This window comes from Pseudochaenichthys georgianus, chromosome 4, assembly GCF_902827115.2.
Source record: "Pseudochaenichthys georgianus chromosome 4, fPseGeo1.2, whole genome shotgun sequence".
Classification (NCBI taxonomy): domain Eukaryota; kingdom Metazoa; phylum Chordata; class Actinopteri; order Perciformes; family Channichthyidae; genus Pseudochaenichthys; species Pseudochaenichthys georgianus.
Window position 1 is genome coordinate 45,970,007 of NC_047506.1, and position 25,311 is coordinate 45,995,317.

The following is a 25,311-nucleotide window of genomic DNA, read 5'->3' on the forward strand; positions in this document are numbered from 1 at the left end:
CTTATATGTGATAAGGGACTGGGAAGGCAAAATCAAACAAAGAGCACATAGATCCATAGATCTCTTAATGTTGCTCTCAAAGTGCACCAGATTGATGGTTTTAACTTCAATATAAAAAAATAAAAAATCTACCCAGGGGAGCATACACACATGCACACAGAAGGATTCACACTTGTATTTCATGATCCGCAAAAGGATTCAAACTTGTATTTCCGGATCCACACTTGTGTTTTTCAATGCACACACAAATGTATTCCGTTTCATATACATGTAAATAAAATCCAAATACAGAAAAAAGTTTTACATATGTATTTTTGATCCTCACATATTTGTTTTCCGTTTAAAACCGCTGCACCTGCAAACACAAACAGCTTTCTGTGCACGGATCGCTGTGCATTCGTGTGTGGGTTTTTTGAGACTCCCCTGACGGTCAGCCGATTCGTACTTGTAATTGTTTCTATCTATAGCCAATCAGATGTCTCCTCAATTCTAAGCCAATCACATGAGCGCGCCCCCACAAGGGTAGATTTATTGCGTTCATGACGTAGCGCTTCATGTACGCATTTTGCGCAGTCCGGAGCTGACAGCTCCATGGAGCCTGCCTGCAGGCGCTAATCTCAGTACAGCGCCACTTTCCGAACAGGAAATGCATGCAAATACAAGCCTTTATATTATTAAGGTACAGCGCCACTTTCCAAACCATTGATGAATGCTTGTGTACACAAAAACGGAAGGCAAAACCGTTTTAAATGTGTGTTTCCTGTATGGCGAATACAGCTGCTTTATTGATGTCTGTAAGTTTTTGTGAGTGTGGAGGGAGCAGCTACAGGTTAGCTTAGCCTAATCGATCAGTGCACTACGAAGCCAGTGCTAGACAGTGACCTGTTAACGGGGGGAGCCCCGCCGGTCATTATCGGCTGATATTCACTCTTAATAGTTTGATCGGTGCTCTCTATAAAGGCCGATCAGGAGAGCTGGATCTGATCGATATGGACATAAACGCGAGTGAAGTGTAACCGGACGCGAGAGAGAGATCAGATCAGCTGCTGAGTCTGATGGAGACCATAGAGATGGAGACACTCTGCTCTGCATGATCACCTGATGCTCCTCCCTCTGTTTAGCGAGCTGACCGGACTGCGCAAAATGCGTATATGAAGTAATCTTACCCTCGTGGGGGCGCGCTCATGTGATTGGTTTAGAATGAAGGAGACATCTCCTTTTTCTATAGATAGAAAAAATTACAAGTACGAATCGGCTGACCGTCGGGGGAGTCTCAAAAAACCCACACACGAATGCAAAGCGATCCGTGCACAGAAAGCTGTTTGTGTTTGCAGGTTCAGAGGATTTAAACGGGAAACTAATAAGTGAGGATCAAAAATACATATGTAAAACTTTTTTCTGTATTTGGATTTTATTTACATGTATATGAAACGGAATACTTGTGTGTGCATTGAAAAACACAAGTGTGGATCCGGAAATACAAGTTTGAATCCTTCTGTGTGCATGTGTGTATTATGAGACTGTTCTGAGCTCATAATGATATAGACATATATATATATATATATATATTAGGGCTGTCAGTCGATTAAAATATTTAATCGCGATTAATCGCATGATTGTCCATAGTTAATCGCGATTAATCGCTAATTAATCACACGTTTTTGATCTGTTCTAAATGTACCTTAGAGGAATATTTTTCAAGTTTGTAATACTCTTATCAACATATGAGTGGACAAATATGCTTTATGCTAATGTTTATTATCATTTGAACAATGAGAAATATTCTCATGAATATTAAACACAACAACCTCTGAACATTACAAATATTCGCCTCAATTCAACCTGGAAGCTCTCTCATATACAAAATACAATACAAATGGTGTGCGTGTGCGTGTGATGGATCGTTGGAGCTATGTGCAAGTCAAGTGCTCGGCACAGTTGTGGCGAAATGTCGCTCCTCTGTTTTCATTTAAACAGCTCCTTATATCCGTTAGCGCAGCTAGCTAGCACCAGATGCTAACAACAACAATACACGTAAGGTCTCTCTCTCGCTCGCTCGGGCCACACACACACACACCCTCCCGGTCCTCCCAATAGCCAGTCGTGCCTGCCGGTGAGCGTGGAAGTGTGGTCTGCTGTAAGCGGGCAGCAGGAGCGGGGCTGTCAGCATCAGCTTGTAGATGGTATTTTAAACTCGATGCGCTCTGAAACTACGGGGCAGACGAGGAAATAAAATACACATGCGTTAATCGCGTTAAAATAATTTGTGGCGTTAATCTTTTTTTGCGTTACTGCGTTATTAACGCGTTAACTTGACAGCCCTAATATATATCCTTGACCTCGTCTGCTCCACCAACCTCCCAGTAGTCGACTTCCACCCCTGCCCCTCTCCTTTCTCCCCTTTCCGATCACAAACTCATACAGTTCACCTCAGCCGGTTTCCTTTCCACCCCCAAGGCCAAACTCCGGAGCTTTGGGGACATAGCCCTCTCTGAGGCAGCCCTGAAGCTCTGGAACTCCCTCCCCCAAGACCTCTGTGACTCTGAGTCCCTCACCCTGTTCCATTCCCGCCTCAAGACCCATCTCTTCTCATCAGTATACTCATAGCCCCCCCCATCGATCCCTGTCTGTCGTTCGTCTTCGTCTGTCCTTCTCCCACACACCCCCCTCCAAACTGTAAAGCGACTTTGAGACTATGAAAAGCACTATATAAATTCAATGTATTATTATTATATTATTATTAATGCATTCATGTGTTAGTGTTACGCAGAGTGAAGCAGGTAGGACCAAAAAGCAGATTACACTTGATGATACCTTTATTTCAAGGACTTTAAATAAACTTGGACAAACAAAACACTCTTCGGTGAACTGGGTCACATACAAAAGAAGCACCAACACTGAACACAGGAGGAGACAAGACTAAATACAGGGAGACGAGAAACAGCCGGGCAGGGGAGGAGAAACACAAGGGCCACAGGTGAACACAATCAGATAACGAGACACACCAGGGAAACTAATGACAAGAGGAAAAACACAGGGAAAAGGACCAGACAATAACCCAGAGGAAAACATGACATGGAAAACGGCAAAAACACCCAAACCTACAAAACTACAACCGTGACATGAACTTAGGAGTGTGACAGTTAGTCCCTTCATTCTTGCATCTGGTAAATGTGGATCACATTTAAAATACTTATAAACGTCTTGGTCGATTAATTTATGATAATTATAATGATTTATACATTTATATTTGTAATAATAATATAGATCTTCAAAGTAACTATTAACTAAAGCTGTCAAATTAATTTAGTGAAGTCAAAAATTAGGGATGCTCCGATCGATCGGCCGCCAATCATTATCGGCCGATATTCACTCTCTGCCAAACGGGAGAGCCGATCACATGATGTTAATTACATGACACTTTTCTCTGTGCGCGGCAAAACAAGCTCGCCAAAATGGCTTCACCAGTCTGGCAGTATTTTAAGGTATAGCGGTATGCAACGTGTGTGAAGCAGAAATCCTGCAGCTCCGCCCGCTGTGACGGATCGGTGAGCGGAGAAAAACACACACTAAGAGTTAGACCTAACACACTTAGCTATTTTATCTACCTCTGGAAAAAGCTAAACTAGTTATAAATATATTTATTCTTCACTGTCGGTCACTCATTACTGGATCAGTACTCCCATCACTCCAGCAGCCGGCGCTCTAACCACAACCCGCTGCCACAGTGCACTTAGTTACTTTCCACCAGTTGATGCTGTCAGGTGAATCTGTGAGATTATTTAAAAATCGTGACGAGGAAACCTTTGCTGGTTTCATAAAAATATGATCAATTTAATAAGAAACATTCTTCTTAAGAGAAATATCAACTACAACTCCCAGAAAGCATTGCTGTAAGTCAGTTATTCTCAAATGGGGGTACGCGGACCCCTGGGGGTACGTTAGGGTACTGCAGGGATACAACAAAACAAAGGTTAATTAAAAAAATACCATCCATGATCACAAAAATAATCATAGTACAATAAGTTAAATAGAAAACACAATTGTATATAAAATATTCCTAGAAAAAGGGTTCAAGCTTTTCTGGTACTTAACTGGTTCTTCTCTGTTTTTACAAGTGTGTGGTCACGTTCTAGTCACTTTGCTCAGCGCTACTGCTTGTTACAACTTGTAATGCCTTTTAATACTCGCCATTAACTGTTATTGCTCAGGTTAATCTCGCCCCCCTCCGACGTAAGCGTGAAATATTGGTTCTTGCCGGGCAGCCGAGTGGGGCCATCTAAGAACCGGTTTTCGGTACTGAGAGGCTCCGTTGCGGTAGAAACAGGAAGAACCAGAGCTAAACCAGGCTCTAGCCCGGAACCACGGTGAGCGGGAAGCCAGTTGCAAGATTAGATTATAAGAAATAAACATTGAAATGGAATCGTGGTTAAAACGTAGCAGCACTAAAGCAGGGAACGTGGGCAACGGAGAAAAAAAGAAAGCCAAAATTGAGCCAACATAATGCCGTCAATATCAGGAGGAGTATGCTCCAGGCATTGGGTTTTTTCTGTGGGGAGAAACTAGCCAACAGCTCGATGAAACCAGCGCACCTCCAGAGACATCTCAGCACCAAACACCTGTGTCATGTTGGTCAACCACCAGAGTTTTTTAAGAGAAAACTTGCTGAGTACAGATCCTCACAAGAGATGATGCGAGAAGCCTCCACAACATCAGCCAAAGCACTGGAGGCATCGTATGCGGTGTCACTGCTCATCGCTAAAGCCAAAAAGCCGTACACGGTCTCCGAGTACCTAAAACTTCTAAATAGTGTCAGTGCAGTGTTATTACATAGTTTGTTTATAATTGCACATTTATTTTCAGTTACAACATTAAAAAAAAAAAAACTTTCATTCATTGTGGTCAATACATTACAGATTGCTAATTAAATGCTGTTTTCTTGATATGCATGGGGTTTGGGATGGTATTGTTGCACATCAGGCGCACCACAGTGGATTTTATTATAATATTTGTATTTGTATTTTATAGTTTTTGCGTAATATATCATTTTGTTTATTCAACATATAATACTTAACAATCTGTTTAAACAAATAAATAATTCTCATGCATGAAGATGAAAATATCCTTAGTTTTTGTAATTCATGCATGAAGGAGTTAATAAATCACACACTGATGGAACATCACTATATTGTAATTATTTATATAGGCTTTTTCTATCAAAATGTTCGGGGTCGGTCAGGGGGTACTTGGCCGAGACATTTTTTGAAAGGGGATACATAACTGAAAAATGTTTGAGAAGCACTGCTGTAAGTAACGTCTAATCAGAGAGCTTCAGATTGGCAAAATGATCTTTGAATGAGCATAATGTGTTATATTGAGAACTTTAGATACTTTTAGATGCTCTTTCAGATTCTTGTTTTTATTATGCAGCTCTTGTTCCTGCTATACAAAAATCAGTATGATGGTGATTTTTCTTAAATTGTTTCCTGCTTAGGAGTGAGTGTGAAAACCTGGAATATTTACCTGATAGACGACGGTCTGGAGGAAAACCACGAGACTTTCACTGTCACCCTGAAAAATGCAAAAAATGCTGTCCTGGGACAGAGGACGTCAGCTAGTGTCGAGATCATTGACCCCAGAGGAGGTGAAGCATTATCAGGCACAGACTTTTGGTTTTGCATTAGTATTAAGTTCTGCAAAGTTCATTTGAGTTTACCTCATTTTGTAATTCTATTTATCACCTTGCTAAATGTTGATGTTAATTGTTTGGTCATTTGTATGTGAATTCCTTATGTTTAGATTGGGAAAGGGATGAGGATGTTTTATAATTATGTCATTCTTTTTATGAGATTTATCTCGTGTGCACTAAATGTATAATCTAAGATTTATGTCAGAGATTATTACAGATGTGTGTGGTAGTTTAGAGAACATTTGGCCAGTAAAAGATAAAGAGTACCCTCTCTGCTATGTATCAGGAAGGTGTAATCCTGATGACCTAATGGTGGATGAGCGACTCCCTACTGCCCCCCCTCCGGCTCAACTCCCTGACCCCCCCAGAGTGAAGGAGGAGGACAGCGTCACAGACATCGAGGCAGAGCTGCTGTGGGAGAACCAGCCCCACCCCCCTCAAGGAGATGTCCCTAACCGCCGGCCCTACCTGGACTACAGGGAGGGGGAATCAAAAGATCAGACGGCCCCCCACAGCCAAAGATCCTCCCCCAGCACTGGGAGTTCCGGGAGCTCTGTACCCAGGGTCATGCATAGAGGATTGAAGGTGAGGATTCCTCCAGCTTTTGTATCTTATAATCAGGCTGTATGAGACAAGACCTTATTCTGAAATGAAGAGATTTGGTCTGGATGTTGAGTTGTTTAAATATACTTATTGGTGTTATTGGTGAATCTCCAGTACAAGGCTGGTCCGTTTGGTCCGTTTGACCCTTCTGCTGATGTTCAGGTCCAGCTGTCAGGAGGGAGGAGGTCTGAGGAGAAGGTCTGGACGGTAAGACTCAGTTATTCCACAGTTAAATAAAAACAGTGCTGTGAATTGATCATTTGTTTTGTATTTCTTCCCCTCCATCAGTTCCACAGTCTGTCTCCTCTCCGGCTGGAGGAGCTGAAGCCGGGTGATGCTGGGAGAAGCTGGTCCCCTGACAGTCCCCCCCTGCAGGATCCTCCTCAGATGGATCATCCAGAACCCAGACACAACCCAGAGCTACGTCCGCGCAAGGTATAAACACACAGTTCAGTTGAATGTGTCCTTGTGAAGCAGCACATGAAGTTATTAAATAAGCCCTGGCTGCACAACATTAGTGATGATAAACACATGAATGCATCGATCATTCTAATTCCAAATCGACAAATTGGAAGAGCAAGCAAGAATAAACCAAAATCTGCTCCAGTCAAAACTTTAAAAGTTAGTTAGGAGAATTGATTACAGTCTTGTAGCAGCCGTAGTCTTCTTGTTCCTTTCATTGTCATTACAATTCATTCATTATAAGCAGTAAAGAGTCTTTCAATACATATACCAAAAACGTTTTTTAAACACACTACCCACCCTAGCTTTTAGCATATTTCAATGCTAATACTTCTGTACTCGAAAGTAAATATATATTAATACTATTAAACTGTGGAAGCAGAAAACCAAAATAAAACTGTCATGCAGCTTCAGTAAAGTAATAATAACTGTTCCTCTCCAGGCTGAGTGTTTGAATGTTTCTGTTGTGATGGTTCTCCCAGACGGGGAAGTCCGTGAGCAGCCGGTGTGCTGAAGGCTGGACTCACTACAGGAGGCGCTGTTACACCGTCAGCTTGTCTGTGGCCAGCTGGGCCAGCGCAGAGAGGAGCTGCTCAATGCTGTAAATAACACCAAAACACTCTTTATTCTGACTTTATCTCTTTATTTAAATCCTAACCTCAGGTTTGAATGTTTTTTATTGGATGTAATACTTGAGGATCATTCAGAAATGTTTTCCTGTTATCCTTATAGATGTGAATAAATGTAGATTTTTTTGGTACAGCGTTGTACCATGTTTTCTTCTCGAAATTGAAATAAGACCCAGCTTCTAAACACATCATCATGATCCCTTGCATCTTCACCATGGCACCAAACTCTGACAACCTTATTGGCACAAATGACCTATTTTACATTAACATGTTCACTGTATTCATCAGATGTGATTTTTACCATGTTTCCCTAACAGTTGCTACCAAATAACTTGAATAGAGGAAACGTTTTAATTTACATTTAATTTAGTTTATATGAAACATTATACTGGGCGAATTAAATAAAAACGTGCCCAGCTGGGTGGAACAGTGTTTCATTTGTCATAATGCTTGTTGTGTGTACAGTTTCAGTCTGAGTTTAAGGACCTGCACACGTTTCAGTTAACTTTAGTTGTAAATACATATTTTAATGTGTTTTTGGAACTTGGAATATTTGTGTGTCAGGTTCAACAGCAGCCTGACCGGCGTGAATTCCAGAAGAGATATGACCTGGCTATGGAAGTTTGCAGGGAGGAAGCCGTTTTGGATCGGTAAGTGGCTGCATACTGTCAGATGATTTCCAATGTGCTCATGCAAGAACGTTTTGTACGTGCATACTGGTTTTTTAAATGTCATACAAGTGATTAAATAGAATTTGTCACATTCGCCAGTTTTGTCATATCAAGAAAAATATTGATACAGAAACTGAACTAAAATATAACTAAAACAAACGTTATGCAAACCTAAAATGATGCTCTCTATATTATCATTGCCATCATGTCTGCCAATTTACTGAGAGATTTTTCTGTCGGTCTCGGTCCAGAATCATCCTCTGCTTGCTCACCTGACAGTGTGACATCAAACACTGAGGATTACATATTCATTTGTCTAATATCTCTCTGTCCGTCACATGACCTACTTGCATATTAATCACAGAGCCCTAACTTGTCATGTCAAACTTACAATTAACAAATGCTGCAGTTTGTAGGGTATTTTAGCCCTGATCCCAGGATTAGCCGAAAATAGTCCAGGAAGCTTATTTATAAGGTAACAGCATTTAATTAAACAATGGTACAGTGAAATTGCAAAATGGTGACTCGGCCCGAGCATGCTCTTCTCGTCCCGTCTCCTTGATGGGCGGCTGGGCAAAGAGAAAGACGTCCTGTTGGCTTCCCATCATCTGTAGTCTTCTCCTATTGGCTTAGCGTTGACGGGGGTGGGTCCAAGGCACGTCCTGTCGTTTTCTGATGTTAGTGTTACAATCTTCTAATATCTGTTGGTCATTTAAACATTCCCTAATAATAGTAGTGCAGCGTCAATAAGTGAGGGTTAAAGACAGTGTGTTTAGTGTGTAACACCACGTGTAAATTCTCCTTGATTCACGTACAAAACGTATTATTAGCTACATGCTAATAATGCTAACACCGTCTAAACCAGGGGTGCCCAACCTTTTTTGAACCAAGAGCTACTTTAAAGTTGCCAGTGTGCCGAGATCTACCAGTCCAAATAGAGAGACGTAGCCATTACTGACAGCCTGCTACCAGGTAAATACACACTTCTACTTGTATAACACTGACCTTTGTACGATTTAATACTTCACAAAATACTGCAGATCCTTTATCTTACCTCTTTCTAATCTACACACATACAAGTATTTAACTGAAGTTACACAACAGTGTTGTTGATACAGAGTTGGAGTTTCACGCTGACGCTCACGCTGGTGCGACCTGGGAGCAGCTGTGTGTGTCATGCTTTGTTTTTTGTTGTTCTTCTAGTCTGTGTGAACTTTTCTACATCCAGGAGCTTGGGTGGATTATTTTAATCATGCGGAGTGTCTATGTATGCGTCCTTGCGGTGCTTTGGACTCTTTTCAGCCGTATGGCATGGGGACTCAGCGGTGATGTGCAAAGTCACAGGCTCATCTACAGCCGCGAGCTGCTGCTGGATATAAGTTCACTGGCAGCAACCCTGGAAGTAACCCTATTCCGCCTATTCCCCACTTCCTAAGAAGTAGGAGTACAAATGCTTTACCAGGCGGGATGTTGCCCAAAAATCGTCGGAGGAAGAGAGGAAGGAGAGGAGGTGTTAACGCAGACTGAGGACAAACGGGCTAGACAACCGACGCCGGCTCCCCCCGCTCCCAACTATCCTCCTCTCCAATGTTCAATCCCTACGGAACAAATTGGACGAATTGGAGGCTTGTGCTAAATTCAAGCGAGATTACAGCGACGCGTGTCTGCTGGCATTCACTGAGATGTGGCTGAAAGCCTCGGACAGCAACGAGGACCTACACATCAGCGGTTTTGGGTACCCTGTTCGGATGGACCGGTCGCCCAAACAAATCCTGCGGGGGTGGAGTATGCTTTTATATCAACAAAAGGTACTGTAATTCCTTCACAGTTCGGGAGGAAATATGTACTCCGGATCTTCAACTGTTATCCATTTCCCTTCGCCCCTTCTACTTGCCTAGAGAGTTCCCCCAGCTGTTTTTCACTATTGTTTACATTCACCCGGGCAAACGCCTCAGCAGCCACCCAGCTGATTGAGGAAGTTACTAACAGACTGGACTCCCTCTCCCCCGATGCTCCTACATTTATTTTAGGAGATTTTAATCACTGTCAGGTGCATAAGACCTTAAAAACATATGAGCAGTATGTCACATGTCCTACAACTTTAAATAAATCCACTATTGACTTATGTTACGGCACGGTGCCTGGTGCGTTCAAGTCCCTGACCATGCCCCCTTTTGGAGCTTCATACCACACGAGCGTTCTTCTGGTGCCGATCTACAAACCCATCTGCAGGAAACAAGTGTGCACAAAAAATACTGTGAAATGTTGGACAGAGGAAAGCATTGCCACCTCACAGGCATGTTGGACTGCACGGATTGGGATGTGTTTTATAGCTCATGCACTGATCTCAATGAACTGACGTCAACTGTCTCATCCTACATATCATTTTGTGTGGAGTCTAACATTCCTTGTAAAGACATTACCGTCTTCCCTAATAATAAGCCGTGGGTCACGAAGGAACTAAAGAGTGTTATAAATAGAAAGAAACGTATATTTTATACTGGAAACAGTCAGGACAAAAAAGAAATTAACAGAGAATTAAGAAATTAGATAAGAAAAGCTAAAATAGCTTATAGGGATAAGGTGGAACTCAAATACAGCAGTGGAGATCTTTGGGAAGCCTGGGGGGGAATCAAATAAATGTCCTCCATCTCCCAGGGTAACAACAATGACAGGGCTTGGAATACCATTAACATTGAGGGAACAAATGAGGCAGACCTCCCCAATGCTTTTAAAAAAAATTATTCTCGATTCGAGAAAAATGATTTCTCCATAAACACCTCAACCCTTATAGGCCTGTGACAAACAGCCAAAAAGGGCTTTAGTTTTCGAGATACCGCTCCCGGAGTTAGGACAAAACACAACTTACTTTTTCCTCATCTCTAAGGCCTCCCATACATGAAATTGATTGTTGTATACAAATATTTTACTGAAAAAGTGGTGAAATTGATATATAAAGTTAGACACCCCAAACTAAAAATAAAGCCTGGCCGTCTGGGGGTTGAGGCATATAAACTCATGTAGATTCACAATGGAAGGTCTGATAGGTTTAAAACTTGGCATACCTGAGGTCAGGACATCCCTCTGCATTATACAAAAGACTGAATGTCAATATCTTACTGTAAATTGGAGATACAGAAAAATATGAAATAGTCCTAATTAAATCTATAGTATCACCAATTAGTTTTATTTTGACTTCACTTATCAGGGGTGGAAAATATTAACAAATTATCTTGAGTAGAAGTCCCTAAAAGGTATGACAACTTGAGAATTGCTATTTTTTTAAGTAAAATATTGCAACTTCAACATTAGTGCAGAGAAAATGCAGGCCTAAAATGCAATAGAACTACTAACGAAGTAGTAGTTGGACATCAGTTCGTCGCGGGCGATGTTGGTGGTCAGAAACTGATCCACTAAGAACTGCAACACCTTCATTTTACTCTCAAAAGGACCATAAGGATACTCATCTACTTCCTGATAGGGCAGAACGTGATGGTACTCCCGGTCGCTCTCGCAGTACGCGCGCAAAACCTCCGGCCACGTCATGCCGTCGATAAAATACAGAGTGGAGTTGACGCTGTCTTTGAGGTCGGTGGGGGCAAACGTGGTGTTGGAGGTGTCTTCTTCACGTAGGATGACCTTCAAGAGGGCAATATGTGTCTCTGCTCACATTGTTTATCGACGGCCCAGCAACTCAAGCTTATGCTCCTCATAACAGCAAGTCATTCAGCTCTGTAGAGAATCAAGAAGTTATACTACAGTATTTGACTCCACCTGCTTTATCTGCATCTCATTGCCTACGTGGGTTTCTTCACAAACTGACAGTTAAATCATTGCAAATATTTTTGGACCGTGAAAAGATAATAAAATGGCTAATTAGCTAACTGGAAAGTGACCTAGCTTAATGTTTCATTAATGTAACAGAGCCTGTCCAGTAGCCTATATTCACAATAGACTCTGTTTCTCCTGGCTTAATTAGTATCACTGGTAACAATACTGTAAATAGAGCCTAACAAAAACAGTTTAAGTACAACATAGATACTGTACAAATTCTGAAGTGTATCTTTTTTTATTTTTTTTTATTTTACCAGAATGGAGAGTGATGTACAAACAGTGGATCCAAATCGTTGTATCATCTGTGGTAAACATTTTGAAAAAGGGAAGAAACAAGATCCATATGTCAAAAATCCCACAGCAGAAGGCCTCCAGCGTATACTAAATGTTGCTCAACAGAGAGATGATGATGTTCATAAAACTCTTTCTCCATATACAGATGATATACTTTCGTTTAAAATAAAGGTATCATATCATCGATCATGTAGAGAAAACTACTCCAGTAAGACCAATATCAGTGAGCAACAAGTTGCAAATGTTGAAAGTGAGAGCATACCTACATCAGTCTCTTCAAGAAGACTGAGTAGGGTTGATACATTATCGTTTGACATACGAAGAGATTGTTTCATTTGTGGGGGGGCCAGATCAAGACCAGAACCTCTGACAGCCATTATGACTGGTACAGGTAAGAGTACCCGAGACAAGGTCCTTCATGCAGCATCAGAAAGGCTTGATGAAGTTGTACATCTTCGGCTGCTCTCATATCCGGATCTCTTTGCATATGATGCCAAATATCATAGAAGCCTTAAACACTATATCTCTAAACTAAATATAGCAGCTGCCAGACGAAAAAAATAATCTGAACAGCAGACCAGTATCTATGACAAAGCTTTTATTAAGCTCACTGAACTCATCATTGATAAAACTGTTTTCTCAAAAGAAATGAAAGTGACGACCCTCAACTCCTTGGCTGGGAGGTTTGATGACAGACTGAAGACACTGAGGTCTGGGGAAGAAGATGAGACGGTCCAACACACTAAACACAGCTCCTGGAAACTGAAGGAAAAGCTCTTACTGCATTACAAGCACAGGCTGGTATTTGTAGAACGAGCTGGAAAGTCTGATTTGGTATGCTCTGAAAGTGTGCCCATGGGATTGGCAATGAGAGCTGTACAACTCGAAGACAAGCCAGAAGAGACAACAGCTTCGACAGCAGACTGTGAGAACAGCAAAGTCAAGGTCTCTCTGACAGGCAAATACTACATAGAGCTGCAGACATATTGAGAAAGAGCATGGAGCAGGTTGACCATGACCATAAATCATATGTCAGCAGTGATCGACTATCACGTCTACGTTGCAGCAACTATGTACCAAACAATGTTTATGACTTTGTGAACTGGTGTGTTGATTCAAATGCTCACAGAAATTGCGAGACCTGTGATGAGGAACCAGCTTTGAAGGACAATCTGCGTGTCATTGCAATCTGCCATGATCTCATTGCACAGTGCCGTCACATCCATACGTCAATCACACTGGGACTTGCCATTTTGATTCATCATCATTTTGGCAGTAAGTCACTCATCAGTGAGCTCAGTGCAATGGGCACTGTGTTTCCTATACAGAGGTTCGACAGTTCCTCACATCTGTGGCAGCAGACCAGATATCAAGGACAGAGAGTGGTGTCTACATCCCAACTGGCCTCACTGGAGTCACTGAACATGGAATTGTTGATGCAGCCATCGATAACTTTGATCAGAATGAGGATACTCTGGACGGGAAGCAAACAACTCTGCTATGGCATCTGTTGTGTAGCGAAGAGGCCATGTCTCCACTGCATATGAATGTCTAGCACGAGTCCCAGAGAGGTCTCTCTCAACCTTGAACACAGCTGACTTGAATGGAGAGAAACTTCACAGGTATGTTTGGATTATTTGAATTTGTATTCATTCCGTTTTCATGTGTATAGTCACAGTACAAATTAATTGGTGGGGGTGTTCAATATGAATACTTGGTGAGGTTTAGTGTTCTGAGTTGATATTTAATGCATATGATAACAAGCTTATCTTATTATTTCTGGTTACAGATATATCAAACCTCCAAAGCGACCAAAACCACCCGAACTTCCCAAACCTGAGATACTACACATAAACACAGCAGACTCCAAAGCAGCAGAAGGCAGAGACCTGGTATGGAAGCTGGCCCGAAACCAGAGCGAGAATCAACAGCATATTCCTGCGTGGTCTGCATTCAATGCCTTCACATCAGACACACCTTGTCCAGTAGCCAGTGTACTATACATGCCCTTCATAAGAGAATCGCCCTCAGATTTGTCCACCATCTTTACAGCTATGATACAGCTTGTACAGCTAGCTGAAGAACTGGGACAATACCATGTGCTTGTGAATGCAGACCTTGCAATTTATAGCAAAGCGCAACAGATATTGTGCAACACACCAGAGCTCTTAAAAGGGAAGATCACTAGGAGGTATGCATATCACAATGGCTTACCTTGCAAGCATTGGAAAGCTCTATGGTGATGGCGGACTGTTTGACGTACTCACTGAGTCAGACGTGCATGCAGAGGGCACAGCCCGACAGTTGCTTCAGGGGAAGCAGCTGGCAAGAGGAATAAGGAGCATAAAGCTAGCCTCTGAGGCTCTGCTCAGGCTCTTCTGGAAAGCCATGCAATCATGGCTTGAAAAGAAAGGCAAATGTGCAATAACTGGAGCACAGGAGCAACTCCTACGAGATGTACAGCATGCATTTCATGGTAATGACAAGGCCACTGCTCAACAGCTTATCGGTGAGGTGGAGACGGAACTTACTGGGATCCAGAACATTATCCAGACTTTCATAGTTGAAGGGGCTAAGCAATCAGCAACTTTTGGATATTGGTTAATGTTCCTCAAGGGTGCTGATCTGTTGCTAAGGATCCTTCTTTCAGAACGTGAAGCAGACTTTCAACTTCACCTGAATAGCATGTGTGAAGTCATCCCTTCGTTCAGAGCTGCTGGAAGAACCAATTATGCCAAGTACATGCCGGTCTACGTTGCAGAAATGAAAGCTCTTGAACATGAACAACCAGAAGCATACACATTCATGCAAGAAGGCGGATTTGTTGTCCGCCGGTCAGAGGATCACAGCTTCAACTGTGTGGCACTGGTGACTGATCAGGCACTGGAGCAAACCATTAACCGAGAAGGCAAGAGTCAGGGTGGAGTTGTTGGCTTCACATTGCGAAAGGCAGCTCTCACAAGATGGTTGATGACAAGGCATGTGACCACAGCATGTGACCACAGCATACCACGATGCCATGAAAGACCTTTGTGACACTGATGCAAAGGGCCCAAAAGCACACAGAGAACATGGAGCCTCTAGAATGGACAGAGATGAGGGAGACATACAAAAGATAATGGAAGCTGTGGAGCAGAAGCAGAACCCCTTTGACCTTGATAGTATCCCTGAGGAACTGATCAATATTGCAAGTGGTCAGGTTGCATCTGAGAAAGTTGCAAAAGAGCTGTCAAGTTTCCTCCAAGATGGTGCTGAGCAGAATGCCATCTTTATTGAAAAACGCCTGGCAAAGAGCTTCTGGGATCCTGAGAAAAGAAAACAGTGTGCAACCTTCAAAGACATGAAAACATCAGGTGGAGTCAGTACTAGAAAGGTTCGCATGGACTCAGATGTGCTCTTTTGAAGATTACTTGCTGTATCCAAGCAAAGAGAGGTATCCATGGAGACTGTGATGTCTCATGAACTTGCTGCTGTCCCCCCCTCTTTGTTTTATGATGATGGAAGCATGAGAAAGACAACAAAAGCTGACCTTGCTAACTAATTGGAGTCAGTAGTTGAAGAGACACAGCAGTTGCCTAATGTTGCTGAACCATCTGCATACATCATCGATGGCATGGCTCTTCTGCAGAGTCTCCCTGACTCAGGCTTTCAGACATTCAATGACCTGGGTGAGTGTGTCTGGAAGAAGATCACAACACTAATGGAAAAGGAAAACAACAACTGTGTTGCTCTAGTGTTTGATAGGTATGATCATCCACACTCAATCAAAGACCTGGAAAGGCAAAGAAGAGGCACCATCCAAGCAAGCAGATCTACACATGTCATCACAGGCAAAGCCAAAGTTCCTAACTACAGGAAATACCTCAAGGTCGGTGGTAACAAGGCTGCTTTATGCAGCTTTGTAAGCAACTACATAGCCAATACAGGGCCCAAGAGAATTTCCTCAGAGAACACAGTCATTTTGGCAGGTGGCTTCGAAAATGGTGAGGAGGTCAAAGTGGTCAACAAGTCAGGTGTTGACAACTTGAAAGATCTGTATAGTGAGCAGGAGGAGGCTGACACCAGATTGGTATTACATGCAATACATCTAGCAGAGTCTCATTCTCGGGTTGTCATCAGATGTGATGATCCCGACGTACTGGTTTTGCTTGTGTATTATTCCAGCAAAGGAATGTTTGGGTCCTCAACGGTGTTCATGCACTCTGGACATGGCCCAAGGGAGAGGTTTGTCCCAGTCTGTCCCATCGCAAAGAAGCTTGGTGCAGCATTTTGTGCATGTCTACCTGCATGCCGCGCCCTCACAGGTTGTGATGCCACAAGCAGCTTGTACAGAATTGGGAAGGCTACTGTGTTTACAAGACTTAAGACCCATCTGAGTGACTTACATGAGATGGCCAGTTTTGGACTTTCTGGAAGTCTGGAGGAGGCTATTCCTGTGGCAAGAAAGTATGCCCTCCTTCTGTATGGCCAAAAGAAAAGGGAGGATGGCCATCCTTGCACCACCTTGGATGAGCTGAGGTAGACACTAGCATCTACAACAGATTTATCAGCTGCAAATCTACCCCCAACAGAAGATGCCTTCCAGCGACATGTATTAAGAGCCATGTACCAGACCGCAGTGTGGTGTCACAGCCATGTGGCCAAGCCTCATCTCTGGAACCCAGTTGGTAGAGGGTGGAGGCTCAGAGAAGATGGGTCTATTGAACCAGTGATGTTCGTCAAAGAACCTGCACCTAAAGAAGTCAGAGACATCACCCACCTATACTGTAAGGACAGAAAGTGCAATGATAGCAGCAAATGCCCATGTCTTTCAGTAGGCTTGACCTGCACAGAGTTTTGCTCTTGCTCTGACTGCCCAAATGTGAGCCATGTTGTTTTTGATGACAATGTGGATGAGTGATAGAGATGTGTTTATATGCATGTATCCCCCGGCTCCCACTAGCTTAGGTTTACCTAAGTTTAGATAAGAACATTTAATTTGAATACTAAAGTTTGTTAATCTAAAAATCTGTTTCCTTGTCTCTGTGTCTCACCTTCTAGTCCCTGGCACATTTTGGCTGCAGTTGGGCATAACAGTGTATAAAGACACCATAAACGTAAGATATATATGTAAGCTTCCTTTAGACAATTGGTATTGCTGGATTGAGTAGAACCACACATTTTCAACAAGTGCTTGTGTGTGTTGCTATGGCAATCCATGTCAGGGTCACTACAAAGTAAAGAGATCATTCTACATAGATACATTTCCGCCTATTGTAGGTATGTGTTCAAATAACTGTATCTCCAATTTACAGTAAGATATTGACATTCAGTCTTTTCTATAATGTAGAGGGATGTTCTGACCTCAGGTATGCCAAGTTTTAAACCTATCAGACCTTCCATTGTGAATCTACATGAGTTGTTATGCCTCAACCCCCAGACGGCCAACTTTTATTTTTAGTGTGGGGTGTCTAACTTTATATATCAATTTCACCACTTTTGCAGTAAAATATTTGTATACAACAATCCATTTCATGTATGGGAGGCCTTAGAGATGATGAAAAAGTAAGTTGTGTTTTGTCCTAACTCCGGGAGGGGTATCTCAAAATGTTGGGGCCATTGTCACTAGCCTATTAGAGAGTCTCTCTCCCCTATCTCAGACATAGTCATTGACAGTGGCGAGCCGTCAGGGCCCTCTAGGCCCTCTGTGAGGGCCTAAGATATTCTAAGAAATAATATTTGAAAACATTAAACATTTTTTTTTTTTATATATGTTTTTGTAGTTATATTTTTCATTAGTTTTACCAAAATAACTTGATTTAATTGTGTGTAAAATAATATTTAATAATATTAAATCCTTCGAATCTGCCTGTTCAGTTTCTGTTGGAATGTGAAGGGTTAAATGCCGTCTCTGCGAGTTCTGTGAAGACGGGAGAGCTTGTTGGTCCCTCTCTACATTCACAGAGGGCCAGCTATAGTAACTCAACGAGAGAGTAATGTCAAATGACAGTACAATTGACCAATCATATCTTCCCTCTAAATGGGCGGGCTTTATTTTCGCGGACTTTATGACAAGTTCCGCCCGCTGTGAGGTCTATGCATGGGTCTATGCCTTTATATATACAGTCTATGCAGAGCCATATAATAATAATTATAATAATATAATAATAATTATATGGCTCTGGGTCTATGCAAGTGGTGCAGTGACGCATCCTAAAACCCGGAAGTAAGCTTCGCTCGGATTCCCTCGACAGAAAGCATTGGAATTTCTCCATAGGATTTTGAAAATAGCTGGAAATAAGGTCTGTGGAAAACGAACCTGTTAGATAAATACACGTTTTGTTCAGCCGGATAATATCCACATGTCTACCCTACTTTTATTATTATTATTATTTTCGAATCATAAATCTAAATGATAGATTTATGATCGATATATTTATAATTAGCATAAGTTCGTTCATGATGGCTCACTTCAGTGATAGTGATGACATCGTTGCGAAATTATTAACCGAGTCATTTTCAAGATTGAGTTACAATGATAAACTGGAGTGGCAAAGGATCAGCTGCATGACCCGCCATCAAGTGCTTCATCCAAAAGGACAGGAGGATGGACTTTGTGTTTGAGTGATTTATCATCCAAGTCATTTTCAATGTGGGCCGCCGTGCCGACTTAATTCATTTGTAATTGTTACTTGGCTGTGGGTGCCCTGTCATGATAGGTATTTATATAAATGGTGTTGTTTTGTGTGGTAGAGGGTCGCTGTCATTGATGCGTTTTGCACCCCGGGCCTCTGTTTTGATATTCCGCTGTGACGTAATATCTCTTCTTTTTTTCGAGGGAAGGGGGGTCAGAGGGCCTAGGTATAAAAGTCACGGCTCGCCACTGGTCATTGAACAGGATGAGGTTAGGAATCTCTTAAAACGAGTCAATATTAGGAAGGCCCCAGGTTCTGACCATATTTGTGGGCGTACACTCCAGTATTGTGCCAGCGAACTCTGTGGTGTTTTCCAGCATATCTTCCAATTGTCACTTGAGAATAGCCAAATTCCTGATATGTGGAAATCCTCAACTGTAATTCCCATCCCTAAGAAGCCTCATCCTAAAGTCCTAAACGACTTCAGACCGGTGGCTTTCATTGGTAATGAAAATGTTTGAAAAAATTGTTAAAGGCCTTGTCATGTCAGTAATAGGTGATGAACTTGATCCACTACAATGTGCGTATCAGGCAGGGAGAGGCGGAGAGGATGCAAAGCTTTTTATACTGCACACCCTCCACAAACACCTTGAAAAGCCACAAGCCCACGCCAGGCTTTTGTTTGCTGACTTTTCTTCAGCATTGAACACAATGCAGCCGCACCTCCTGGTGGAGAGCCTATCATGTCATTTTAAACTGCCCGATCAACTTGTTTTATGGATTTTAAACTTTCTAACTAATAGAGAGCAGAAGGTGTCTTTCAATGGACGCCTCTCTGACTCTGTCATCACTTCCACGGGCTCGCCTCAAGGATGCATTCTTTCGTCTCTACTTTTTATAATGTACACTGATAAATGCAGGAGCATGCAAGACAACAGGTACTTGGTTAAATTCTCTGCCCCTCCTTAGCGGCTCAGAATCAGGAGCGTGCTCTTGCCGATTTTATTTCCTGGTGTGATGACAGTTTTCTGGATTTAAATGTCTCTAAAACCCAGGAACTGATCATTGATTTTAGACGGATGTTCCTAAGGAGTGCATCATACACAATGACAAGGTAGAAATTGTCACATCATACAAATACTTGGGCACCATTTTCGATGACCACCTCACATTTGATGTGAATACTGAGTGTATTGTGAAGCGGGGTGAACAGAGAATGCACCTTCTTCGCAAACTGAACTCTTTCTCTGTCAGGCCTTTCATTCTTTGTCGTTTTTACCAAGCATTCATTGAGAGCCTTATTTGTTTTTTCTTTTATCTGCTGGTTCCATAGCCTCACGCTGAAAGACAGGAACAGCCTGAACAGCATTGTTAAAACCTGCTCCAAGATCATCGGCGTGAAACAGAGAGACTTAAATTCCTTCTGTAACCAACAGATTCTGCGGAAAGCAGAGAGCATTCTGGCCTCCCCAGTAGTGTTAATTTCGTTGACTAAAACTATGACGAAATATGTTCGTCAACGACCTTTTTTTCCATGACGAAAACGAGACGATGACGAGACGGCACCGACGGCAGTAAACAATAACGAAATATTATCAAAGATAACGTTAAATCTCTGATAGTCAGTTTTTCTCTCAGCAATTCCATTTCCGGTGCTGCGGCAGAGCAGCAGCTGTGTCTGTGCTGCGCGCGGCGGTACATTTGAATTACACCGGGCAGCGGCACAATATGAACTGTCAGGAAGACTCGGGTCTAACTCATGGTCTAACTAACCTTATTTAACAGAAAATAAAATGGCAACAACGGGGCTTAGGAACAGTGGTCGCGTTAACCGAATACCCCCCCGTCAGCGCGAGTGAGTGATACATTGTGCACTCGACGGATAATAATGGATTATGACGGAAATGTTACAATCCTGTCCGTCAAAATGACTGACAACGAAAAAGTCTAAAGCCACCACTGCTTGGGAGAAAGAAACGATGTGATATTTGGGCCCATTTTCGCTACAATGAGGCGGAGAAAAAAAGAGAATGCATTGTTTTATCAGAAGGGAAGCAATGTGGCCATAACACAGCTGGTACAAACACCACAAACCTGACCAGATACTCTCTGCAAAGCTGCTTTCTTAATCATTCAACCTGTGTTTTACATCAAATAAGGAAAAGATAATCTTATTTATTTATATACTAAAATGACAAATTATTGGTTTTGGCTAGACTAGTTTGACTGAAATGTTCTGTATAATCTGATGACTAAAAAAGACTCAACAGTTTTCATTGACAAAAAGTAGACTAAAATAATTTGTTTTCTTTGACTAAAATAAGACTAAAATGCTCAGACTTTTAGTCGACTAAATCTTGACTAAAATGTTTACTGTTTTAGTCGACTAAAATAAGACTAAAATGCTCAGACTTTTAGTCGACTAAAACTTGACTAAATAAAAACAGGATGAAGGTGACTAAATATGACTAAAACTAAAAAGGAAATTTAACACAGGACTAAGACTAAAACTAAATAAAAAAATAGCTGACGAAATTAACACTACTCCCCAGGTCATGAACTCTCCAGGTCATGTACTTTCACATGAATTTCGTCTGTTGCCATCAGGGCGTAGATATGCTCTACCTGATCAAAGGACTAATCGCTTTTCTAAATCATTCATCCCTTCTGCACTCAAACTTTTAAATTCTTGAAAAGGCTTTTAACTTGATTATTTATTTATTATTTATTTATTATTGTGATGCTTTGAACTATTTATAGTGTAAATTGGAATGATCCACATCTGTGCTCCCGGGTGTATCTGTGTGTTTTCTTCTTGTATGTTCCTGCCTGTGTCCATGACATAAGCTGCTGCTCATACCCAATTGCCACTTGCGGGATTAATAAAGTTGTTGATTGATTGATTGACATACTACAGTGGGTAATGTTTTCAAGAAACATAGAACACTGCTGCAACATATGACACAGGAAAAAAAGAAAATACTCTGAACCCTTTCTTTGCCATTATATAAAAATAGTGTTGCTACAAAAGTATAAATGAGGCTTACTAATAAGACAACTCAGATCTGAAGCTACTCAGGAATCTGCTGCAACAGTGCAATAAAAGAGACAACATTAATAGAATCAAACCCTTTTTTTGTTGCATTTTACTAGAGTATAAAAAGAAATGCCTTTAAAATAGGATGCAAGCAACACTAGTTTCTTAACCTGAATTGATAATAGACTATAATCAATTTAAGTTTGCATTCTTATACCATTTTGTACAATAATTATAATGAATAAGTTCAAACAAACTAAAACTTACAGCTGATTAATAACAGCATCCAACTTGAGTTTTTATTATATCAAAAACCTGTTGAAATGCTACTGTTATTTTTACTGTCCCCCAAAAGCGCGTCGGCAGCCTCCAGGAATGCTTCTTTCACAACTTCGCCGTCTTTGAAAGACTTCATGTGTTTCGCAAGAACGTGACACGATAAAATGCTCTGGAGCAGCCTTGCTCTTGTTGTTGGGCCTGGTGAAAATGGACTGTTGTGCATTTAACAGTCCTTTCAGGCCCCTCCCCTTTTGGGAGTGTAGGGCAGAATCAGGAGGGAATTCCGTCTCGTAGCGTTTGTGCACTGTTTTGAAATGCCGCTCCTAAATTACCCTTCTTCGATAAAGCCACGCTCGCATTGCAGATGAGACAGATGGACTTTGAATTAGAATAGATACGAAAATAATCATTCTCCCACTCGGAGTGAACATTATATATTTTGGGCTTTTTTGCTTCTGCCATAATTGCGGTCTTATGTGTGACTGTCACTCCTGTTGACACGGACAACGTCAGCAAAATAGTGCCCACTGCCCAGCAGCCACGCCCCGACACATGGGGTCACGCCGGCCAATCACAACGTTTTGATGCGTTCAAGTGCATTATTCTGGCACAGGGAGAGGTGTATTTCTTCACAGGGGGAGGTGGGATGTGGAGGTGGTATGTTATAGGACATTAACGATAAAACAGAATATTGTTGTTCTATTTGTAGACACGCATCGACTGGGAATCTCCCCGCGATCGACCGATGGCGATTCCCAGTCGATGGCGATCGCTCATTGCTAGAGATACCCCCACCTCACCAGATCACAGCGATTATTTGTAGCTTGATCGGCGGTGTGGCCGCCGTTGCCTGCCGTGTGATATCCCGGTGGGGGGTCACGCCGCGTGGCACTTTCCAAAAGGACCGTGTTGATCTCCTGCATGGGAGCCCAGTGTTTTTACGGAAGGGCTCTTTGGAGCGATCTCCTTGGTCACGTGGGTGAGGAGTAGTCGCAGCGTGGCTGTTTCTTGCTCATCCCCAGAGGAAAGAACACTGTCCCACACTCCCCGCCCCCTCTGTAAACTCCAGTATAGGAGCCAGCAGGTGGGTGCGTGCACGTGAGTGGAATAAACCGAAGTGCTGTCAAAGCACTGGGCGGGTTCAAGAGAGAGTGATGTGTGTGTGAGAAATGCATTCAGTGAAAACGATTACATTTATCCCAGAGTAAGAGTCATCCCTTTCCACCTTTCCACTTTTCACCATAATGTCCGTTTCAAAGAGACGGCATTAACGGGAGAGCAGAGCCATATAATAGAAGAGTTACGACATCTCTGTTCACTCCAATGGACCACTTTTTTACAGCAATGGCGGATCGTGGAGCCTCTCAATCGTTCGCCGGAAGTTAGCGGCAAGGCTAGCAGAGCTGTAGAGTTGCAGCATAATAGACCGTTCGTGACGGACTTTGAAAGGTAAGAAGAAGTTTAAAGATTTATATTGCGGATATTATCAGTACATCTGATTCAAATTAACATGTGTATTAAAGGATGTCAGTAAATTAGTAGATTTAGGGAACGTTTACAGATAACAGATTAAGCTAGGATACCGAAGCAAGTTAGCAACAGACGTTGAACAGCCTTTTAATTGTAAATTCCGTTCTCTTAATGTCATTTCGTCCAACGTTGTTGAATTAGAGAAGAGGGGCTTCTAAGCGGGATTGTATGCGGGGTGGAGGGAGTTAAATATTAGATAAATATAACTTTGGTGCGTGTAAGAGTGAGTGTTTTTAGCAGAGCCATATTTTGTCCTTGTGATTATGTTGATTAGTACCTGTCTGTATAATGTTCCAGCTCAGCTGATTTTGGATTGATGGCAAAGGGAGAGGGACTTAAGTGAGAGTGAAAACACAAGGTAAGTTTAATACTACTGTTTTATATAAGTAAACACCTTATCTCCCCAAGGCAATTTCCCATCCAATAGGTGTGCTATATAGGTATGTATAACCCTTTCTCCTGTCTGTTACTCCCTCTTTCAGCACAAGAACCAGAGGGGGATTCAATGGAGCCTGAATACCTGCACTGAGACCCTCACCCTGCACCCTGAGTCTCAACTTTGTGTTTTTCAAGCCTTTCCCTGTTTTTTTGTATTAAACAAAACATTAAGCTTTCCCAATGGTGTGGTTTTCGTTTTGTGAAAAAGTGCAAATGCAGCGTTTGTATATAATTACATCACGTATTTTTTTGCTGTTGGTCGTGAAATTGCTCCTGCTGACTTGAGCCAGCCATTTTTTCCTCCACTCTGTGTCAGTGGGGAAGCCGTACATTCGTACTCCTTTCTCGGAGCGATTTGAGCATCCCCAGGCAGCACAGCAAACCATGGTGGCGACAAGGAGGCAGCACAGCAAACCAGGACAACACGGAGGAAAAGGCACAGACAAAATGCATGATATGCTATTCAATGTTTATTGAATTCCATGTATTTGCAATGGATGTTCCTAAAACAACACATTTAACATCATCATCATGCTGCTGCTGCTGCTGGTCCTTTGATAGCCACCTGTCGGTCTCCTGTCCTTTCTGAAAGCCATAAAGATGACATTAGTCATTTAGATAACTTGTGTCCTCAATTACCAGGGGATTACTGAAACTACCATGAATTTAAGAAAATGGTAGAAATTAATCTAATCTGAATTTTAAAGCATTACTTTAGATCCATCCATCCATCCATCTTCTCCCGCTTATCCGTGGTCGGGTCGCGGGGGTAGCAGTTCCAGCAGAGAGCCCCAAACTTTCTTTTCCCTAGCGACATCAACCAGCTCTGACTGGGGGATCCCAAGGCGCTCCCAGGCCAGCGAAGAGATATAATCCCACCACCTGGTCCTAGGTCTACCCCTTGGTCTCCCTAGGGAGGCGCCCAGGTGGCATCCTAACTAAGTGCCCGAACCACCTCAGCTGGCTTCTTTCGACGCGAAGGAGGAGCGGCTCAACTCCGAGTCCCTCCCTGATGACCGAACTGCTCACCTTATCTCTAAGGGAGACACCAGCCACCCGGCGGAGGAAACCCATCTCGGCCGCTTGTATCCGCGATCTCGTTCTTTCGGTCATGACCCATCCTTCATGACCATAGGTGAGGGTAGGAACGAAAATGGCCCGGTAGACAGAGAGCTTTGCCTTCTGGCTCAGCTCCCTTTTCGTCACAACGGTGCGGTAAAGCGACTGCAGT

The 25,311-nt window shown here is 42.4% G+C and overlaps 1 protein-coding gene across 1 annotated transcript in view; it reads left to right on the top strand.

The window, feature by feature from the left end:
- frem1b (Fras1 related extracellular matrix 1b) overlaps window positions 1–25,311 on the top strand; it is a 288,564-nt gene that overhangs the window by 222,108 nt on the left and 41,145 nt on the right. Inside the window, exons 30-35 of the mRNA XM_034081787.2 lie at window positions 5,495–5,644; window positions 5,976–6,274; window positions 6,407–6,499; window positions 6,581–6,727; window positions 7,237–7,355; window positions 7,948–8,033. Of these exons, the coding sequence (XP_033937678.1) occupies window positions 5,495–5,644; window positions 5,976–6,274; window positions 6,407–6,499; window positions 6,581–6,727; window positions 7,237–7,355; window positions 7,948–8,033 (894 nt within the window). The remainder of the gene's footprint in view (window positions 1–5,494; window positions 5,645–5,975; window positions 6,275–6,406; window positions 6,500–6,580; window positions 6,728–7,236; window positions 7,356–7,947; window positions 8,034–25,311) is intronic.